Source organism: Eulemur rufifrons, chromosome 29 (genome assembly GCF_041146395.1).
Source record: "Eulemur rufifrons isolate Redbay chromosome 29, OSU_ERuf_1, whole genome shotgun sequence".
In the NCBI taxonomy this organism is placed as follows: domain Eukaryota; kingdom Metazoa; phylum Chordata; class Mammalia; order Primates; family Lemuridae; genus Eulemur; species Eulemur rufifrons.
Genome location: NC_091011.1, coordinates 26,506,620 through 26,529,000, shown reverse-complemented (window position 1 = coordinate 26,529,000; position 22,381 = coordinate 26,506,620). Strand labels below are relative to the sequence as shown.

General features: G+C 35.7%; 1 protein-coding gene across 2 annotated transcripts in view; it reads right to left on the bottom strand.

The window, feature by feature from the left end:
• Window positions 1-5,571: 5,571 nt before the first annotated feature.
• Window positions 5,572-22,381, bottom strand: part of SKAP2 (src kinase associated phosphoprotein 2) — a 172,585-nt gene continuing 155,775 nt past the window's right edge. Inside the window, exons 11-13 of one of the 2 annotated variants that reach the window (XM_069461838.1) lie at window positions 19,142-19,254; window positions 6,309-6,410; window positions 5,572-5,958 (exon numbers count right to left, since the gene is read on the bottom strand). In XM_069461838.1, the coding sequence (XP_069317939.1) occupies window positions 6,318-6,410; window positions 19,142-19,254 (206 nt within the window). In that variant the 3' untranslated portion in view covers window positions 5,572-5,958; window positions 6,309-6,317. The remainder of the gene's footprint in view (window positions 5,959-6,308; window positions 6,411-19,141; window positions 19,255-22,381) is intronic. The other variant, XM_069461839.1, reaches the window with a different exon arrangement.

Sequence of the window (22,381 nt, the reverse complement as noted above, 5' to 3'; positions counted from 1 at the left end):
ACAAAATTATGGACATTTTATGATGAAGTTTGTTCATTGATTGTAAAGGGCTGAACAGTTTAGTAATTCTTTAAACTAGTTTTAAAAACAAACCCCTATCAATTAAAACCCACCCTCTAAAAGCAACTGTTTGAAGCAGAAGCAGCCTGTTTTAAAGTCCTCTCCAAGGCTTCCCTGTTTGGTCAGTTTAATTAGGCTTGACTTTTGAGAAGGTGGAGAGGCTGGGAAAAGGCCCTTAGAAAAGGGTCCCTTTGGCCTGGTGTCCTCCTCTATGCTCTTGCTGCCTTGATTGACTTCCTATTTTCATCTGGACTGGAAGTTCATGGATAGGAGTGTTCCTACATCAAAGTTTATCCTCCATTGTGGATTAGCTGCTTTGGATTTGATGTGATCACTATTGTAAGCTCTAATGAGTAAATGAGCTGAATTCAGCTGTCCACTTGTCAATTATTGGACTATTTTTTCACATGCTCCAGACTATTTTATAGGAATAGTGTCATCATCGGTGGTCAACAAGCATTTGTTGAATGCCTGTTATATGCAAAGGATAGAATGAAGCATTTGGTTTGATTTCATCACAGTACTGCACAGCAGAGTGGTGCTGAATTCAGGGGAAGGAGGCTGGGTGTAAGGCCTGGCTAGGGAACTTACTACCCTAAGACCTTGGGACAAATTATTTATCCTTAGTTTCCTAATCAGAAAAATGGTTATAAATAACAGAACTTACCTCATGGGGTTGTTATAAGAATTGAATGAACAGTGCACAGCATGAGAAATAGTAAACACTCAGTAAACATTAGCTATTACTAGTCTTAAATTATCATCATATTTGACATGATAGTTAAAGAACACAAGGTTTCCTAAATGGACTCCCATGGGGGATGGGAAGGGAAGGTAGTATACAGAAATCTGCTTATTTGTTGGAATTTTCTCTTCCTCTAAAGCAGTTGTTTTTAACTAGCATACGTTGGCGTCATTAATTTTCTCCCTTGAGAGTACCTGTGTGACACTTTCCTCCAACAAGAGGTAAATTGCTATTCAAGCTGCAAAATGGCATCTGCTTTTACTACAGACGGTGTGATATTTTTGTATTCCAAAGTTGAGGCCAATAAACAGAAAACCGACAAGTGCTATGCTATATTACCTCTCCAAGTAATGGATGATAAAAAAGAAAACCGTGAAAATGAAGAGGACAGAAACGCAGGGAAACACCTTTCAAAGTTCCAACATTTAGAAAGGCACTTAAAGGATGGCCTTTGGGAGCTATTTCCATATTCACACTTTTGCACATATTCACAAGTTTTTTAACTTGCTCACCTTCCAGCCCTTTTCCTAACACTGCATGCCAATACGGAGCAGTGGTAGGACTAAGTCTACTCTCTGTATTTAAGGTTCCTTTCATCTTGGGGACTCAAAGCACTCCAGTTAACATTACTCAAACAACTTTAAAGAAATAGGGAGTAAAGTTTTTTTGGTTTTTTTTTTTTAAAAGGACAAAATATGAATTATGATTGGATTTGGCAACAACTGTGAAACTTCCCATTTTCAGAAATTCCTTTTTGATCCACCCAGAGCGGCATCTAGAATGCTTACAAGATCAGAAGGCAGAAGGAGAGGCTTCTCTGATATTAGCCAAGTGGAATGCAGGGCAGCAAAGACTTGGAATGTTTCACTAGAAAGTGAGACTAGATCACTTGCCGAAGGTTCCTGAGTCACCTGTGCCCCTTATTTGAAAGAGTCACAACACCAAACACAAGGAAAGAAAGGGAGGAAACATCTAAAGACATCTGCCACTTCCTCATTATTCGCAATCTCACTCAATTCTGTTACTAACAATAAAATCTAATCTACTTGTTGATATTACAGGATGTACAAACTGTATAAAGGCATTTTCTCTATCAGATATAGTAGTCAAGCCCTTTTCTTCTTAGATCTGAGGTCTTGAAATATTGTGCGGTGCCAAATTAGTTAATTAACAAATATTTACTGGATATACACCATGTACTTTGTACCACGCTGGCAATGAATCATATGTTTGTGTCTAATGATAGAGCAGAGTCTACTAGCAAAAACAAGAAAAAGCCCCTCACACATAGCACTAATGAAATGTCATCTCATGTTACTGTGGTTATATAATTTTATAAGTACTTATCTCATCATCACAAAATGTTACACCATCAAGGGTTCTAATAGATGTTCTGGAAGAACTCAACTCCAAGGCAGGAGGTGGATGATAAACTGGCTAAAGCTGAGGAAGTTTAGAAATCCCTTGTTCCCAATCCAGAGGTTAAACAATTATGCATCTGAGTACAGATTAAATTTGTGGAAGGAGAATTTAACAATATACTACTTATTTGTGTCTCTGTATTTTTGAAAACTCAAGATTTTACTGACAAACTAGGCCATGTTTAACAAATTTTTTTATTATACATATATATGTATAAATTATACTCTTTCAACCGCTGAGTGAAGCTGTGTTTTCTATGGCTTGATCATGTTTTTAATCTCCAATCTCTACCACTTTCTTCTTTATCTTGTGAATTAGCTTTTCAATATTCTTCAATCTACTGAACTCAAGAGAAGTAAAAGTGATTTCTATATGGTTTGTTTCTATAATTCCATTCAAAAATTGATTTCAAATCAATTACAAGCAATTGATTTATCTGAAATTTAGAAGAACTTTACTTGATTTAAAAATTCTCACAATGCTTCACCCAGTGTCACTGATGAAGTTCAAGCTTTTAAACTACATGTATATTGGAATCAGTTTTCTTCTAGTGGCTGAAGTGCAAATCTGAATGTATAATATGTAACTCAGTTATGTTTTTAATCATGACCCGGCATGGTATCAGAGTATATGAAGTCAGTAGCAATAGAGTGGAGAAATTACAGGAAAAGTAGAGCCTTACATACATACATTTTAGAAAAAATTGAATGGAAGCTCTACTCTTTGTGAAAGGCTATATTCAAAGTGTTTGCATACTGATAGCAAAAGAAACCCCACAAAAAAAAACAAAAAACCCCCACATATGTAGATTTTTACCTACAGATGGCTGAAAGGGTAGTTTTAGAAAGTGGTTTTTCTATGATTCTACGATACTTTATGTATAATTATCTGCAATTAAATTAGTGCATAGTCAAAATAATCAGCTTAAAACAAAGTATTATTAATAAAAACAATTGCTGGACTAAACAACTTCTTTTTCATAAAAGAAAGTGTCATATGCAGCCAAGTACAAAAACAGAATGGAGTAAGCTGTGGTTAAGTGTAAATCCTATAGCAATGAAAGTCATTTGTATTATCCTTACTTCTTTGAATAAATTCAGATGACAGCCCTATTTCATTTCTTCATTCAGTTTGGAGGCCAGATGGCATTAGAATCATTTACTTCACCTTGTTGTGCTTAATTACTACAATCAACACACTATTTTCCAAATTAATCATAACAAAGTAATTTCATTAGTAACACAGCAGGCTGTTGAATTATTAGCATCATAACAGTTTGCAAACAATTAAACTTTATTTGAACCTTAAAAATTTGCAGAGTGGAACATTATTGTAAGATCTAATGGCAATAGAGTACAAATTCAGTACAGAGCAAATAATCAAGCAAAATGCTATATAAAATATGACTTACAATCACCTTTGAAAAAAATTAGCTCTCTAACTGTTCATAGAAAAACAAATAAAAGCTAAGCAAACATAATGAGAACATAGCAATTAGCATATTTTCTAACAAGCCATGTTGTTTAAATTCACATTAATGATATTATTATGATCTTGAAGAGTATGTGATATATTGTCAAGAGTGTAAAGAAAACTTTCTCCCTGGTTGTATACAAATGATTTCATCAAATGAATAGAAAGTAGTCATGAATCTAAAATAATGATTATTTTTCTTGTCATCCAATTTTAAGTCCTTTGTTTCCTTTCTTATATCTCCTACCTATATTCAAGTTAAAAAAGAACAAAGGCCAGAGGAGCTCTGGACAGAAGTAATACCTTATTTCTGTATTGTCACCATTCACAGAGAGACTATCTGGCTTGGAATTGTTGGTCATCAGTTGGCAAAGGACTCCCTCTCCTGGATTAACTGTAAAAGGAGGCAGAAATCTTCTAAATGCTTTGCATTCTGGCGAGTTTCTGCCCGAGTGGGGGAGGGGTTTCCAAGTGGTTTTGTATGCAATGAAAAGCTGCTGCCATCTACTGGTCTAGTTCTAAAAACTTCTCTTAAGCCAAAAGCACTGAAACCCAAATCCAGGAGCAAGGCTACCTCGTCATTGGAAACAACTGCTTTTGCTTTTCAAGCCCTCAGACTTTGAAAACCAGCCCACTAAGCTCATCTCTGGTTGCTTAACTTTTGCCAAGATGATTTCAATCTATTTCAATGGAACTGTCTTAGGAAAAGGTTAACAATTGCACAAATGTATTTTTTGAAAACTTTAACTGCACAATGTCTCTCTCTCTCTCTCTCTCTCTCTATATATAAACTTAAGTTTACTTACAATTCCTAAAATTAAGATTTTTTTTTACATTTGCAACTGGATAATCATGGTATTGAGGGGATAATGGTAAAATAGATACTCTGAAATACTGCTTGCAAATAGTTTCACATAAATAACTGAGGTTTTTAAATATTATCAGCTCATTTGGTAGGTTAGGATCTTTATAAAGCAAAGATCTGAAAAGTTCAACAAAGATAGTACCTGTTAAGTAATGATTCAATATTATGTCTATTCCAAATAATTATTCAATCAGTAATGCATTTTGATATATATATATTAAGGCCATACTGGCACCTCATGAGGCATTTAAAATACCTCTGATTTCAACTATACATGAAAAAGTAATGACACGATTCTGCAAATCTTAGGCAGCACAGAGTATAACTCAAACGTCAATCTAACACTACTCTTCCACTCACCTGTTGGCACACTTTACCACTGTGATTTCTATACTCTCCTCTCTTGAAGTCTTTTTTTTTTTTTCAGTGCTCTGAGAAGCACAGAGGAGACTCAGATCTGCTATTTTGAGGTGGGACTTCAATAGCACAGCAGTCACAAGGCAGGATAAGAGAGTGCTTGGTTATGCCTTCTTACTTTGAGAATACATTGAGATTCTTTATACCATTCAATTGCAGTAAAATGGGGTTTATGATGAATTTTTTTTATTTCATTGAATTTAAACAAAACTGTGGAAGAAAATGTTGGCACACCATCATGGAGCTAGGATATTTGTTGTTGGAAAAGTGCTTTGCACAAACCATGCTTCTGGGCTGCACGTGAGCCGCAGGTGACACCACACCGGCATTTGCAATCCTATCATTCTTCCTTCTGCGGCTGTATTTACCAGGAAGTAATTTTGTCAATCGGTAAATCCTCTTTCACAAAACCATGTTACTATTGTGTGAAAAGTAATACTAAGATAAGCTTTAACATAAACACATTCTTTATCCTCTCCCCAAAAAACCTGTATGATATATTCAATTTAAAATAATATGAAATTATATATTATATTCTAAAAAATAATAGATGTCCAATGATTACAAAACATTACAACTCACACCATAATCAGCAATGGTAGACTACTATAATATAGTAGACTATACATGTATAAAATAGTGATGAATTCTTCACATAAATGAAATGGGTAAATAAAAACTATAATTATATCTTTGCAAAATAGCAACAGGCATAACTTTACTGCTTCCATCTAATTTACATTAATATCCTTTAATTTCACATCAGAGGAATATTTTAATGAATGACTGCATAAAATAACAAAGACAAGAGATGGTCAACAAAACAAAGAGAGGTTATGAGCTGTCATTCATGCTTTCACAATGCTTCTAAATCCAAACAAGCAGAAAACAAGCAGAAGAATCTTCCTTTTCTGCAGCCAGAAAGGGAAAGTTGCATATTAATTTTTTTCTTCAGTCGAAATGTTGATTTTCCCTGCTTCGAAAAAAATTACATTTTTAGACAAGGAAAAATGAATGTTTACTCAAAATTTTGTCAGTTTAACTCCTTAAAAAGGCCATAAAAGTGGTATTTTACTAAAGAGGAGGTGGTTTCAGAAAACAGCTGGTTATTACTGAAGGAGCTTTCTCTAAACTCTTCACTTCCAAAGTAAATTCCATGACATTATTTTAAAAATTAGACTAGATCAAACAGAACGAAAAAGATTTGGGGGCACAATCTTGTGTTATCAGAAAACTATAAAGACTTTTAAAAAGGCAACGACTCATAACGAAGAGAACAAGAGAACATATGAGCTATTACAGAATATTGGATTAAAATGTACTTACCCAGGACTCTCAAATATCATACATCTCCATTATGTAGGCTTTAGGCACCAAGCCAATGGCTCCCTTCATTTCTCCTACCCACCAGCCATATCTATTGTATTCCTAATTGAAAACAATATGCAATATTAACCTTTACACTGGTGTAAGTACAATGTCGTTTGTATGCAACTTCTTAGAAACGTTATTTCTTTTTATAAAGTTACAAGAGCTTGAGCTGCAAACGGAAACATTTTCATCTTTTTTTGTTTCTGGACACTTTAAAATGCTGTTAGGCAAAGATTTAAATTAACTTATAACACAAAGCCTGTTTATTACTAGGCTTAGAACACAGAAACAATCACTCAGGATAAGAACTTAGAAAATGAAACTACCTCCGGAAGCCGGCTCTCTCCGACTGTTCCCCACGCCCGCCCATCTCTGTCTGTTTCTCCCTCTCTGTCCACAAAGCCTGGGAACACCTTTTATGTGCCAGAGGTTGTTAAGGTTAAAGCCAGGATCTTTAAGATACTGTATTTGCCTTCAAGAAGCTTATCATCTAGCAAGGATAAAATTATTTTTTTCACAATAAACTACTTTATTCCTAATTAAACTGATAGGACCTAAAATGATTTAGAATGTAGAGGTATGCTCCTTCTTAAGAAAAAATCTAATACATACATTTCAACAGATAAATCAGAGAATACAGAAACACTAAGAATACAAAAAAAGTTGCTTTAAAACATAATTCACAAACAGGTTCCTTTAATATAGCTTCCCTATGGTATTTGTTGTTCCTTTTATTGATCATAAACTACCTTAGGTAAAGGATGGGTAGAAGGAATTTAAAGGTGGTGTTAGATTCACCCTTATAGTGAAAGATCAATAGGGAATAAAAGTATCTCAAGTTATAAAGGCAAAATATTAATCCAGCTGTAAGAAAGAGTGATTGATGAGTTACTTCTGCATCTACTTTGCAAAGGGAGGTAAACAAACCTATGCCTCCTTTTCTCCCACTTTTTCCTCCTTTGACAGATGCACCACTGCTTTAGGCATTGTGATCACTCCGTAAACCGGTCTCATATGTCTGCCAGATTGACTAATGTATTTTTATCTCAAATTTATTTATGTTTAGTGAGATACAAACAAAGTAAAATGAATTACAAGTTTCAAGAATAATATCTTCCAAAAGCAATACTCTGCATAAGCATTGTAGGATTCAAATTTAATTTTTCATATAAGATAAATTTTTAAAATCAATTCTAAAAGTAATTCAATAGGTTATGATTTTCCAACATGAGTCACAGATAAATGTGCATATGCATATTGAGTTATATGTGGGGAAGGAATGTTAATACCAGTACAGACTTAACATTTGTATTGATTAGTATGCTATTGACCAAAAGAAGGGAAAATTATGCAATTCTTCAATACAAATGTAGCAACATTAGCATATATGTATTGATATGTAGTATATTAATAGAGAGATTACAAGATAAAATCTAGAGGTGCTTTTTTAAACAGTGGGCAGCATCAGAATTAGGTTTATTGGAAGAACAAAGTGGAGGGAAAGGGGGAGGATAGATTAATCCTGCACTTCTTATTCTAATGAGGACACAGCTCTGGCTTGTGAAGCAGGAGACTCAAGATTTTAACAGTCCACTGGTAGCATGAACTTAGTGGACAAAACTGTCTAAACAATGAGAATACTCTGATGCCCAGAACTCAGTGATGATGACTATAATCTATGTAGGATGTATTTATCAGAAGAAAATACCAATTTACTGAAAGCCATTATTAGCAGCCATCATATCCTAATAGGTACCTAATAAAATTGCCCTTTTCAGTTTTTAACACAATGAATACAATCAGAGCCTAAGGCTTAACAAAACAAATGTACTTAACCTTCCACAGACTATTGTAAGATTTCAAAACAGAGAGTTAACAGGGTAAGTCTGAGTGTTAAAGCTCTTACCCAATGTCAAGCTAAGAATTTTTAAATTGATTATTTGGAAAGAGTAAAGTAACTAGTCACCCCCACCCCATGACAGACAGAGAAAACATTTAGCAAGAGGACAAACTGACCTATATCTGCTTCCGAAGAATGGCCCTCAATCTGGGTGTCAATGTTTAGATTCAAATTACAAGCCAGAAGTACATATTACTGTATTATATTCTACTTTGGTTACAGTCTGTACTGTCAATTAAGGGCATACTGTCATTCTCAAAAAGCTTTACTCAACTCAAATTTAAGAAATTGATTTCCCACAAATCACATCAACAAAGGACTGATGACAGACTTCATACCTGAGAGAATTCTGTACTACGGTAGACCCATAAGATTCATTAAATAGGAGCACAGCAGTAAACAGGAAGGAGGGAGGAGCTTACGTAACTAAACAAATTCCTTAAAAGTAACATTCTAGGGAGAAATAAGAAGTTTTAAACTAAAATAGTCTTAAATGCTTCCCTTAATTTAAAATGATTGAAAAACCTAAGAAATACTTCATAAAAGTACTCTAAAATTATCACAGATTTAAATCCTAAAAGGGTAAAACTAAAAACCAGAGTATTTGTTCCTTTACATTCATAAAGAATTGCATATAATACTCTTGTGTGGAATGAAGAGATAAGATAAAATATAGTGACTTAAAAATACAGGAGGCAAATTTATGGATTTACACTGCAGCCATTAGAGTATGTCGACAAGACTGCAAACAAAGGAGCTTTTACTTTTACCATTACCATCCTCTGTATGAGCCTCCTGAGCAACATGAATCCCAATTAAACCATTTGCAGCCTATAAATTGCAATGAAAATGCTTCTTGGAGTACAATATTCTAAACTTTGGCCTGAAGATTCACTATCATGCAAGGTTTCCTCCTGAAGAAGAAAATCTGCCTGTCTTTACCTTTCCTCTTTGCCACCCCAAACAAATGTGATTATGGATGTCATATGACTTACAGAGCAGAAAACAATGCAATCGATACAGTGTTGTTTTGCAGGCCACATACTAACTATAGCATTGTTCTATAAAGTCACAGGTGGATCATTTAAAGCAAAACAACAAAAACTCTCAAACCTTATCTTGTTAATAAACAAAAAATAAAGAGACGATCCATACCAGGCTGCCATCTAAATCTTTGAAAGGTTAGGAAGCATCATGTCATCTTTATGGCACCCAAGATCTCAGGTACAAGAAGGTCTGCCATCTGGTATCCTTCACCCTACTCGGCTCTTAACATCAACTGAAATGCTAACACAGGCAAGTGACTGTACTTCAGGAGGACTGATAAAATAATGAAGAGTCCTTTAATCTACAGGAAACCATTCTAGTCAATTTATAAGAAATATTGCATCCCTTTGTAGGACGTGTAATTATTTTCTATTAATCATGTGCTATAAAGCTACATTATGCGGTTATTCTGTTATCACTAGAAAGAGGCCTGCAGTCAGCTTCTGACAATGTTAGGTAATTACTAACACAAAGCTGCTTTCTCCTCTCGCTGTAATGCTATCAAGATCCAGAGGTGCAGCGATGCTTATTGTATAAAAATAGTACTCAAAAGAAATTCAATATCTACAAAATGGATGGCTTCAAGGCAAAATGTAATGTGACAGTCAAAGAAGCAAAAAAAAAAAAAAAAAAAGCCAAACTTGCCCAATTTCCGAGAAAATAATAGTAAGGTGGCACTGAATACTTGTGATCTATAATAACTCCTGTGTTTTCAATTTTCATGCCATTAAAATCACTTCATTTGTTTTATTTTGTCGTTAAAATTTTAGGCCCTAATTAATATTTACTAAGCAATAAATTAAAGTGATTGTGTAAGAAGGCAAGGAAAAAGGGGCTAGTTTTGATAAAGCAAAACAGAGACTATCCAACACAATAGTAAGCACATGTCCATGTTTACTCATTAACTAAATCTTCTCACTCTGCTGGTGTATTATTTTACACTTAAATAAGGCCCCAATATTTACTTAAATCCTTTTCAGCACCATGACTCTCATTTCTCAAATATATTAATCTACTTTCTGCAAAGGATGTGATAAAAGAATGCTGCCTTAACAGAAACCTGAAACACTTGTAAGATTTTGCGAGGTACTAGCCCTTTCAGAAACTAATTATTGATATGTTTGAAAGCAACAGGTGTTAGACATGTTAAAAGGCTTTGTGTTCTTTTTCCAAACATATATCTGTGCCTCAAAACATACCAGCCTTTCGTGGAAAGGAAAGCAATTTTAGTCACAAAATATAAAATACAGCAAGTTTAAGAACCAATGGACTTCACTATTGTTTTCCAAGTATTCACTGTGATTTTTCAAATTATTCATAAACACTGTAGTACTATGAAAACTAGATAGTTACTTGAAAATATATAAATACTTTCTTGAAGGCTACCTCTTCAGGCTCTTCCTTTTTATCAACTCTGATCAGAAACTTTGTAAGAATCCTCTCATTTCTCACACAGGCATCATTTCAAAAAGTTCTCTTCAAATGCACACCAGGAACTTGACAACCTCAGTGTTTTACCATTACTATCTAACATTAACTGCTAGAATCTTAGTTTGCTAACCTGTTGAATAAGGAAATTGACGCTCACAATCTCTAAGGTCCTTCGTAATGTTTAAACACTACCATTCGTGAACCTGCTTAAAGACACTAAGTTTCCCAGTAGTGTAAGAAAATCAACCTCACTACTTTATAATTTACTATGCAGGTGTGACTTTGAGTTCCTCTAATCCAAAGATTTATTATTTTTTCTTCTCGTACTCTTCTACACTCCATTTTTAAAGCAAGAAAGACAAAAGGACAAGGAAGCTAATAGAAAGAATTTAATTCGTGTAACAAATTTTAGTTTATATCCCAAGAGTCAAGACACCTTTAATTCAAATTTCTACATAGTCAACAGTTATTAATCTAATACCACACAGTGAAAACTGATATTCAGACTGATGATTCATAGATAATGTTAGGCAAAGAAAGACCAAATCATGCTCAGTAGAGAGTGGCTTTGGTACTCAGTGTACAGTATTGCACCTACCAAGGCATGACTCCATTAACTGTTCTCAGGTTCATCCACTCCGCGCTATTCTGTCACCACTCTAGTTCAGGCCTTCATCAGCTCGCCCTGGATTATTGCATTATCAGCTTTGCCTCTGTTCTTCCCAGAAACTGTTTTCATCAGTTTACCCTGCTGCTCAAGAACTTATACTAGCTCCCCACTGCATCAACTACAAACTCCTCTGCCTGGCTCCTTCCCACCCTACCAGCAACCTTCTCCTGTCACTGATCTGGTCCGCACAGCCCACCCTTGCACACCACACTCACTCCCACCTCCACCCGTGGTGCTCCCTTCCCGGCGATGTCTCCCGTCCCCCAGCCAAACCCCATCCAATGACTAAGACCCAACTCAAGTTACTCAACTGTCATGAATTTTTCTCCAAATTATCTAACCCATACTCACATCTCTCATTTCGAGCTGAGCATTTATTCCTCAGTGGATTTTATGTACATTAGTTTTATTCCTTCAACTAAAATAAAGTGCAAACTCACTGAGGTCAGGGGAAGGCCTTAGGCTCAATCCATACTCCCCACAATGCTGGACGTGTAAAAAGTGTTCAAAAAACAGATACTGGATGGATGAAATAGACTCATTCTTCATTTTGGATGATGCATCAGCTGACTATCCTAAATATTTTAAGAAATGTAATTTCCAATAGGAAGACCTTTTCATTTGTATATATTAGACGTATTTAAAGACTTTCAGTAGTGACTACACAAACGTTTGCTCTAAAGCATGCTGCCTGTGCAAGTCCAGCTGTGCAACCTGAAGTAGGACGTTGCTCCTTGTCATGCTGTTGCCACCATGTTTCAAACGCACTATACGGGATGCCTTGTCTAAAGCGCTTAAATCTCATGTGCAGAAAGAAAGGCATTTGCCCCCTTTGGAACTGGGACCAAATAATTCTAATTCTCAGAAGAAATGACTTCAGTTGGATTTATTTCTAAGTCCTGAAGAGGTTAAGACAGATCCATGCAAAGGTAGAAACGATGGGAGGTACAATGGAAAGTCTGCTGGTTTTCCAGCCTCTTGGTAGCATTCTTATCTTCTCAGAAGATCCAGAGTCTCATCATAGCTCTGTGCTAACTAGGTATGTGACCTTGGGCACTACTTAAGTTCTTTAGTGATGATTTTTCTTTTTCTTTTTTTTGGTTTATATTTATATTCCTCATTGAGATTCTATAATAACCCAGTTGCATACTTAATATAAATTGATAAGCCTAGTTATTACACATTTGGGCCCTTGCAGAATTACCTTTATGAAATATTTTGTTATATTTACTAAGAAAATTTTTTGTTGAAGCTATTACCTGCCATTTTGCACTTATTATGTAAAGTTGTTCAGGCCAGATATTCAGTGCAGATTCTAGAAATTCATGTGGGAATTTTTTTTTTTTTTTTTTTAAGTAGCCAGTTGCTGGGAAAAGCCAAGATTCTTCCCCTATGACTAAAAGGAATTATTAGCTCCCTATCTTTCCCTTTTTCAGTTTGGCTGCCAAGAAGCTCAGGGCCAAGGTGGAAGTTCAACTGTAGAAACTCTTTTGTCTTTTAAAGTTTCCATACAGATGGTCCTTTTTCCTTTGGTCTTTTACTTATTTTTCTCTAATTATGTTCAGCCTCAATTTCTTCACCTATAAAGTGAAGGGCTAGCACTAAGGTCTCCCTACTCTATGATTCTATCATTCTAAGTTCTTTTAAGAAGTCAGAATTATTTTCTATTTTTAACTCTATTTTGGTAAACATATATTAAACATCTGTCTGGCATAATGTTAGATATTGCGGATACAAAAATACTTAGGACACACTGTCTACCTCAAGAACTTCAGAATTTAAAGAGAGAGAGAGAAAGATAATCATAACATTGGATATTGGGTGGGAAAGGGAAGAAATTTGTAAAAAGAAAAGCAGCTAATTCTACAATGGAATCTAGGAGGCTTTGCACAGAGTGACAGTTGGGCTCCTACTCCAGATAGAATAATGAAAGGAGTAACACAAGGCAAGTGCAAAGACCTGGAGAGATAAAAGAATGTGCCGTGTTCAGGGAAGAGCAAGTAGTTGAGAACGTGGTTAACACAAAAGGTACAGGAGGAAGATATGGGAATCGTGGTATAAGATGAGGTAGGAAAACTAGGTTGGAAACATCAGGTTGGTTTGGTTTCTTGCAGTGTTTCTCTGGCTGCCTACCATTCTCCAAGAAGGTAGGGGAAGAGAAGTGATCCTGACTGTCTGTCTATTGGATCTATGCTTCCCTTTCTTTGATAGGACCATCCTCCCTTTTCCATTGCATTCTTCTGGATTTTATATCTAACAGACAAAAAATAAGCATTTCAATATTTGTTGAATGAATAAACTCTATCCATATGTGAAGTTCTAGTTCAAGTTCTATTTCCTTACGAATCTTTCCTTAATTATGCCAGGCTTTACCGATATCCCTCTCTTCTGGACTTCTCCAATACTACAACACTTATAGCCTACACTGTGCTCTATTACTATTTTCTATTTAATGGATTGGTCTTCCCTACAACTCAACTACAGTACCCTTGAAAGAATGCCAGCTTGTGGCTTTTTTGGATCCTGCTAGGAATAATGCTTTGAATAATAAGTGTTCATAAAATATTTGTTGATTAGAAAATGGAATAATTTTGACCATCTATAAAAGATTTAATTATGCAGAAGATACTATTGATAACACAGTTCACTGTTGTGTAGAAAGGAAATGTGATAGTTATAATTAAACTGATACAGAAAAAAACTTAAAGTCCTAATCAAGGCCCACTTAAGTGTAGCAAAGTAGAAAGAGAAAAGATGTTAGACCTGCAATGATTCCTGGAAAAGGCATTTACTAGCTGGGTATCTTCAGGCAATTTCCATAATAATCTTATTGGGCATCAGTTTCCTAATCTGCAAAATTATAACAGCATATATTTCATAGTGTTATCATATGAATTACATGAGTGAAAGCATATTAAGTGCCTACGATAGGACATTGTAGGTGCTCAATAATACTTTTTCCTTTCCTCCCTCTCCCTACCCACTGTCTCTTAATTGGTATAACAAAATATCAGGGCAACAAAAAAATAGAGTACTCTGGAATGCACAACAAGGCAATCTGCTTATTAATATTATGAGCAGGTTTCTATCCTACTCTTCCAAAGGGAATCTGATCTTCCAATGAGAATATTTGAGAAACAATCTTTTCTTAGAATTTTACTGATTACTTTTTGATAGATAGGTAAACATTCAATGGTGAACATCTGTCACCTATCTATAATTTATTAAACATTTACTCTAAAATTTTTCTTAATCAGTAGTCTATGTCTACTGTCTCATGCCTAATAATTTCCCTGGAATATCCAGCTTCACATTCTAAAGAGAAGAGGAGGGAGACATTTCAAAAGAGTGAAAGTGTGCTACACACACTGAGGGAGTTCCTGATTTTTGAGGTAGAGGGTAGGGGTGGAAAGGGCATAAGAAATCCTGGATTGTTCAATTTGAGATTCTTAAAAAGTTACCATCCTCACATATGTTATAAGTAACAACAACAAAAAAAATTATCAACTTAGTACTTTTCTTTAAGGTTTTGTTCTTCTTCTGGCAAACCCTTGATTATTCCATGCTGGACTAAACCAAGCAGGCCCTGCAGCCTGGCTCCTTTCCAAAGCAGCCGCCTCCACTGCTACCTCTGCCCGTCCTGCCTCTCTGACACTGCCTTCTGGTTTGTGCAGTGCTATGCAACGTGCCTATTGCCACATAGCACGAATCCTGCTCTTGAAATTATGAAATTTCATGAACATGTTTCTAGGAAAATACTATTAACTGCAATATTATGTCTATGTTTTATTTAAGTGGTAATAAAAATGAAACTCAAACTAGTCAAAGAATTTATTTTTTTGCCTTAGCATTTCAAGTTCTCAATTCTATCCTTCTCAGCAAAATGAATTTTATAAGATCTGAAACTCAAGAACTCTTCTTACCTTAGAAATTATAGCATGATTTTAAGCAACCTGATTCCTTAAATAAATAAATAAAGGTTTTCTAACTCGAATATGATTTTCTTCCTATCAAATGAATATGAAACCAAGACTTGTGTTTCAGAGTTAATCCACTAACAATGCAGCTGTCATTGAAATAAAAAGTTCCACTTTATCCATCCTTGTAAATTTGCTCCATTTTTTTTTTTTAGGGGAAAAAAAGATTTCCAAATCTCCATTGAACTATTGAAGCATTTTAACACATAAAAAACCCAGCAGCAACCCTATATAAAAAGAACTGCAAAGCAAAAAGTTACTGGCTTGCCTTTTAAGGCAAGCAGTATTTAGATTTATTATTAGTGAGGTTCAAAGGTTAAAACTAAGAAGATGCCAGATAGTTTGAAGGAGGGGCTGGCTCAGCCAGGGGTCACATGATAGCTGCTAATTGGAAAATGTTAAAAAGGGAGGGGGAAGGGCAGGGTATCTGCCTACTCTTCTTCCTTTATTGTAACATTTAATTTTCACTGGAAAAATATAAAGACTAAGATTTGTATAACTCTAAAAAGAGGCCTAAATAAATCACCCCCAGGCCAACTGAGCACAGCTGACACTCCACCAAGGCTTCCTTGCAAAACAGAAAAAGACAACTGAATTTTAAAATAAAACTATGGGGTGTCCCAAAAGTCACCATACATAGGGAAAATGGGAAATTGTAGCTAAATGTACCTTTATTTACAAAATATTCATTACAAAATTTTTCCTTTGTATGGAGACTTTCGGGATGCCCTGTATATTTCTGTAGTGATTTTTTAATGAAGGCAACTTAATCCCTAAACTAATTAAATGTTTTTCTGCCATTAGATTTACAAAATTAAAACACTCTTCATTATAATGTATGCCATTTTCCTGATTTGTCTAAATGTTTATTTATATTGAAAGAATGCATCTTTTCTTAAACTATTTTGTGTTCCCTTTTTAAGATCATTTTCAGAACTGACAAACTTCTAGAAAAGTTGAATCAAAGAGTGATAATTTAATATTTCAAACTGTAATTTAGTTCATTACCACAAGAAAGCTGAATATCTTTAAACACCTTTTAAATGGTTTTATTTATTAGAAAATTCATAGCATTAATTTCTTTACAAAGTATACATTTTTTATGTCTCCACAAATATTATGTTAGATTTCTTAAAATGTAGTATTCCTTATACATATAATTTCTATATTTAATTCAGAATGATGAACAAAGTTTCTCATGATTAATTCTAATTCTTTATTTACATGAGATAGGAAAGTAATAACCCATATCTAGATCTAAAGTTGAATTTATGACACCATTTTGATTGTGCACATTAGCTGCAATTACCTGCACTACTCATTCTGAGCCACTAGATGGTGTAAAAAAATAAATTAAAATGGTAAAATTTCATCCCATCACCATGAAATATAACTCTGAGAAAGATTAAACAAATTTCTAGGCATATAGTAATGCTAGCAATTTCTACACTAATTTTGCTTTAAAAAAATCTGTCAGTACATAACACTGGCCCTACCTTGATCTAGAAACAAGCCCTTTCGAGCAATTTTTTTGCTCTCTTCTATTAAAGGCCTTGAATTCTTAAGTTATAATAATACCAAGCTTTCAAAATTGCAGTCATCATTCACATATTAAATGAATTTATGGTATTAATTTATGGTCTCTGTTTGCCAAAGTTTTGATAAAACTGGAAGGCCAAGCCAATAAAAGATTATTACAGAGTCTCAAGAGATTCCTATCTGAACTCGCCCAAAGCGAGGTAGGGAAATAAGAGTCTTCACAAACATACACTCAACCCCAAAGCACACTGACTACCAATAGCCAAGACACCCATCAATGGCCCAGAATATGTCTAAATCCCATCAAAGAAGAGTTAAGTGTCCTTTCTTTTCACCCTCATCAAGATTTACCAGGTTGATTCTACCAGGTCCACAGCTGGGTAACTATAATCGTTCAGCCAGCGGTGATGATGTGCTGGCGGACAAGGTCTTCTTTCCTGTTTCTTTCTTGGCTCTTTTTGCAAAAACCAAAATAAGCCCCAGGTAAAATATTCATCTCTAGAAGATCCCTAATCAATATGATCAGGATGGCAGAACTTCAAGCTTTATAAAAGGCTGACGGAGGATGTATTTTTGGTCAGCTCTCTCCTAGATAACAGCATTTAAAACTTTTAGATGGAAGTATATGGTTCCCTTGAGCTGGACCACCTCTAACCCTAGCTCTATGATCAGGCTTCACAAACAGAATGACGGTCTCCACAAAACAGGTTTGGGAGAACAGACACTACCTCCCCCGGAATCCTGAAAGTACGACACACAGCTATGATTATACTTTTAATTCCATGTTAACAGAAATGATTTCCTGAGGCAGTGGTGGCAGTAAGACGTGCCTATGGGAACGCTGCTCCTTTCACAGCCAGTCCTGGAGGGCAGTGTTCTTGGGCTTTCAGCGTTTTCCTGATAACCTACAAGTGCCTATATCTTAATCCTCTTGGATTCTTGGTGCCAGAATGGGTCCTAGCACATTATGGATGCTTTATGACAGTTTCAAATTAAACAGAAGAAAGAGAGGAAGGAAGGAAGGAAGGAAGGAAGGGAGGAAGGAAGGAAGGGAGGAAGGGAGGAAGGGAGGGAGGAAGGAAGGTAGGTAGAAGTACAAGAAAGAAAACAGGAAAAAGCACTGATCTAGGAGTCAGGACACCTAGCTCAAGTACTGACTCTGGCACTTTCTTTACTCAAGATCGTTCATCTTTAAACCAAGAAGAGATGATCACCGCTAAGACCCCTCACTCTAATGTTCTATGATTCTTTGAGTTATGATTTTATGCACCAGCCATCTAGTGTTAAAATTCAATATGTGACCTTATTTCCAAATTCTCTTCTGTATCTAACAAGTCATATTATCTCTCTGAAAAGTCTAAAATATTTCTCTAATCAAGAGACCACATTAAACTCCTAGACTTATGATTTAACATTCCCCTACTTATATTTAAATTGTATCATATCATTCGTTCCTAAATAATCTCATAAAGTAGACAGAGGGGGATTTTTTAAGTCTCCATTTTACAGTAGAGGAAATTAAAATATGAAAATTAGGGGAGCTCACACATGTTATCAGAAGTATAATCATGATAAGAAACTTGATTTTTAAATCTAAGGACGAAAAGATTCTGAATAATCCTCTATAAGTCTTAAGAAGCAAAAACAAAGATTTGCACACATATATATAAAGATAAGTTTATAGCAATATACTTTGCTATTATGTTTACAAATACAGTATGTTAAACTTAAAAGAAATTACCTAAACCTGTCTGAATAGAAAAGCATTGCTTTTAAATTGTCGGAACACCCAATGTATTTACATAAAGATGAAAAACTTGTTCTATAAACACAGTTTCCAGTAGTGAATGGCAGACAAAATCAGAATAAGCACACAGAAGAATAAAAAGGAAGAGGAAAAGAAAAACATAATAAATAACCTAATACCTTACAATGTTAACTTTCGCAGAAGTATATTGTTTCTGGAGAAGGCGGTGGGTGGATGTGAGCCAAGGGCTAAAGTGATAGGTAAACACACTGTTAAGTTGAATCCTGTTATCTGATTGTGTTTAAAATTTGATTATATTTCACTTGACAAAATAATTAATTATTTTGAACTCCCAATTGTTAGCAAGGACCTAGCAGAATTCCAACTGGCATTTTCCCCTAGTGCTGTAAGCCCAAATGCATTTAAAATGCAAGCTTTGTCCCCCTTTGCAGTTGTCATTTTGGGGTATCTCCTTACCTTGCTGAGAATGTAAATCACGTCACCACGCTTAAATGACAACTCATCAGAAAGATGTCCTGTACAATCCCACAAACCCTGGTAAAAATTAGCATAATCAGTGCTTTTATCTCCTAGGAAGAAGAAAGAGAAAGCATGAGTTAGAGCTTTCATGTAATGAGCCCTCGTTTTAAAATGAATCAACAGAAATTAAAGGATGCCCTAGATTACCATAATAATTTTAAAAAATTCTATCCGGAGTAAATGAACATTTTATTACATCCACATAAGGATCCTACTTCTTACTATCCTCTAATTAAGACCATTTTCAAAAATCTGATTTTGAATGTCTTTTTTTTCTTTCTCCACCTTCCATCTAAAACCTGTCATTGCAACGTGTTCTCATCAAACCAGTACCTAAAAGTCGCTTCCTACTTTTTTTGTTTTTGAGACAGAGTCTCGCTCTGTTGCCTGGCTAGAGTGCCGTGGTGTCAAGCTCACAGCAACCTTAAACTCCTGGGCTTAAGCAATCTTTCTGCCTCAGCCTCCTGAGTAGCTGGGACTACAGGCATGTGCCACTATGCCTGGCTAATTTTTTTCTATATATATTTTTAGCTGTCCAGATCATTTCTTTCTATTTTTAGTAGAGACGGGGTCTCACTTTTGCTCAGGCTGATCTCGAACTCCTGAGCTGAAACAATCCACCCACCTCGGCCTCCCAGAGTGCTAGGATTACAGGCATGAGCCACCGTGCCTGGCCTCTACTTATTTTGTATAACACACTTAAGCCCACTTGCAGCATGTTTTGAAAATGAGTCTGCCACACTTCACAATGACCAATATCTATGAGATGTGACATACACACTGTGAAATAACCATCTCACAGAACTTGGGACACTCATAAAAATAATAATAGTAAAGGAGCTAATGTACAAACATAAAACCAAAACTGGGGAACCAAAAATTTTTTTTAAATCCTAAAACCTAAAGCTGGTTAAAAGAAGTGGATAATGTGGAAATAATATAAAGGGTAATTGCAGCTCTTTTCTTTGGGGACGTTTGTACTCAAAGCCTCTCAAGCTTGTCTCTGAAATATAATATTTTAGCAACTTTGAAATTGCCAATGCTGAAGCTGCGTTTTTCAACAGATTTTTGTCAGCCCCAGTTTAGGACATTAGGCTCTGAATAAACATGCAACATACACTGGAGTTATCAGCTCATCCTTCTAACAGCATAAGCACAATGGATGTGATGTGCTCAAACTGCCATACAGACCATTAACTGATTGATTATTTAGCGCTTTCCGCTCTGTAATACCACAATAAACTGGGTAATAAATGCTTTGTCACTTATACAATGTGGGGCTCCTGAAACACAGAACAGAGTTAAATACACTGGATGCTTTTGTTACACTGAGAACTGTTTCCTGTTTTTAATTTCATGATAATTGAGTTTTGATGAGTTAATGCAAAAAGAATGCAAGTAATATCAATAAGACGTCCGTGTATTCACCAGCCAGGCAGAACATACACGTGCTGACAACTTCCATCACTGGAATGTCATCTTTGAATTCTGAGGGGATAACTGTGGAGACACATGCTAGACCAGGGTTGTCATCTTAGTTTTGTTATATGGCTCTCAAACAGCAGGCTTCTTGGCAATTCCAACACAACCAGTCATATTAGCATGTCATTATAGTGTTCATCTTACTGCACTTAGTTTGTGATTAATACAAAGTGTTAAGTTTACCAGAAATTCTAAAAATTCTCTTGAATATCTAAAACATTTTTTAAAGCCAAAAAAGAGAATCTGCGTAATATGGAGTTTGAACATTTACGAAGTAGGATCCTACTCTTCAGTTATACTTGTAAGAAAATACACAACCTAGCAAAATCCCCCTATTAAATTGTCTCTAGGTTTCTAAGAATTAAAACTGAGAGAGAGGGACAATGGGAGAGGAGAGGTAAGGAGGGAGGCAGACAGATAGAGACAGCCACCTTATTGACTTCTCTACACTAGCATTTGAGCACTCATCACTGATACCAGCAGGGACGTATACAAGCCTGGGAATCCAACCAAGAACTAACAATGCTTGTGGCCACCCTTCATTACATTTTCCCCCCAAAGCATATATTAAGTAAATTCTATAAATGGACACTAGAGGGCACTCTGGCTGGCCAGATCACTCCAAACATAGTCAATTTTTTTTAGGAAAAAAAATCACTTAATAATAAAGTGACTGATTTCCTTTAAAAACCACTTATTTAGACAAATAGAGATTTAGAAGTTGAAACATTCTAGTCAGATTAAATCAACTGCTAAATGGGTCAAATGTTGCGCCCCATGCAGTCCGTCAGTGTCAGTTTAAAAGTCAGGGAATTAGAGCAAAGAGAGGATGACATCATTTCACATGCAAGGCCCTCCCCCACAGCAACCGGCCAGGAGGTAAAAGGATCTGAATGGCTGGTTTCCCCAGTCAAGGCTCCTGTGTGTTCCCCACGCTGCTCAGCCTTAGGCTTGGTCCAAAAAGGCAGAAGAAACAAAACTTGGGCTAAAAACTAGAGTAGAGGTTTTGGCTGAGCTATGGCGTCCCAATGGGTTCCCCAGCTGTCCAGGCTGCTCTTCCCTTTTTCAGATTCTCTTGCAATAGTTTTTCATTCGGCAGATTTTCAAGAGGGAGGGGAGAAAAAGAAGGAAAAGAAAAGTATATGGTGATTTCTAACACATAATCCTTATCACTTTGGGGTCTCTCTTCCCCTCGATGCGCTTGGTGAAACTCCCATTAACACTAATGGGAGTTACAGGAGCACATGAGGGGAAGGGAGACCCCCACCGTGCGCAAGATGCATCTCTCCCTAGATGTGCATCATGAGCATTTCATTAAATCTCACTGCTGTAAAGAGGCAACAGAGCTAGCGATTTGGCAATACTGGGAAAAAGACGCATTTTCGACTGTGCTTTCTATAATCTTGATGATGATGTTACCCAAAGACCAACCTCATTTCTGTGTCCCATATGTGAGCTCTGTTAAAGAATAATTTGTTTATGTCACACAGCTACATGTACATATGATTTACTATTCTATCTATTTCAGCATGCAATACTAGTTATAACATAGAAAAATCACAACTAGGGAGAAAACCTGGCAGTGTATGTTTATTAGCCTTAGTCTCCTCAGGAAAGTAATGTTTAAATTCTTGATATGAAATCTGGACATAAAAACTGGAATGGTCTTATTCCTTAGAGAGCAGCAAGATTCTC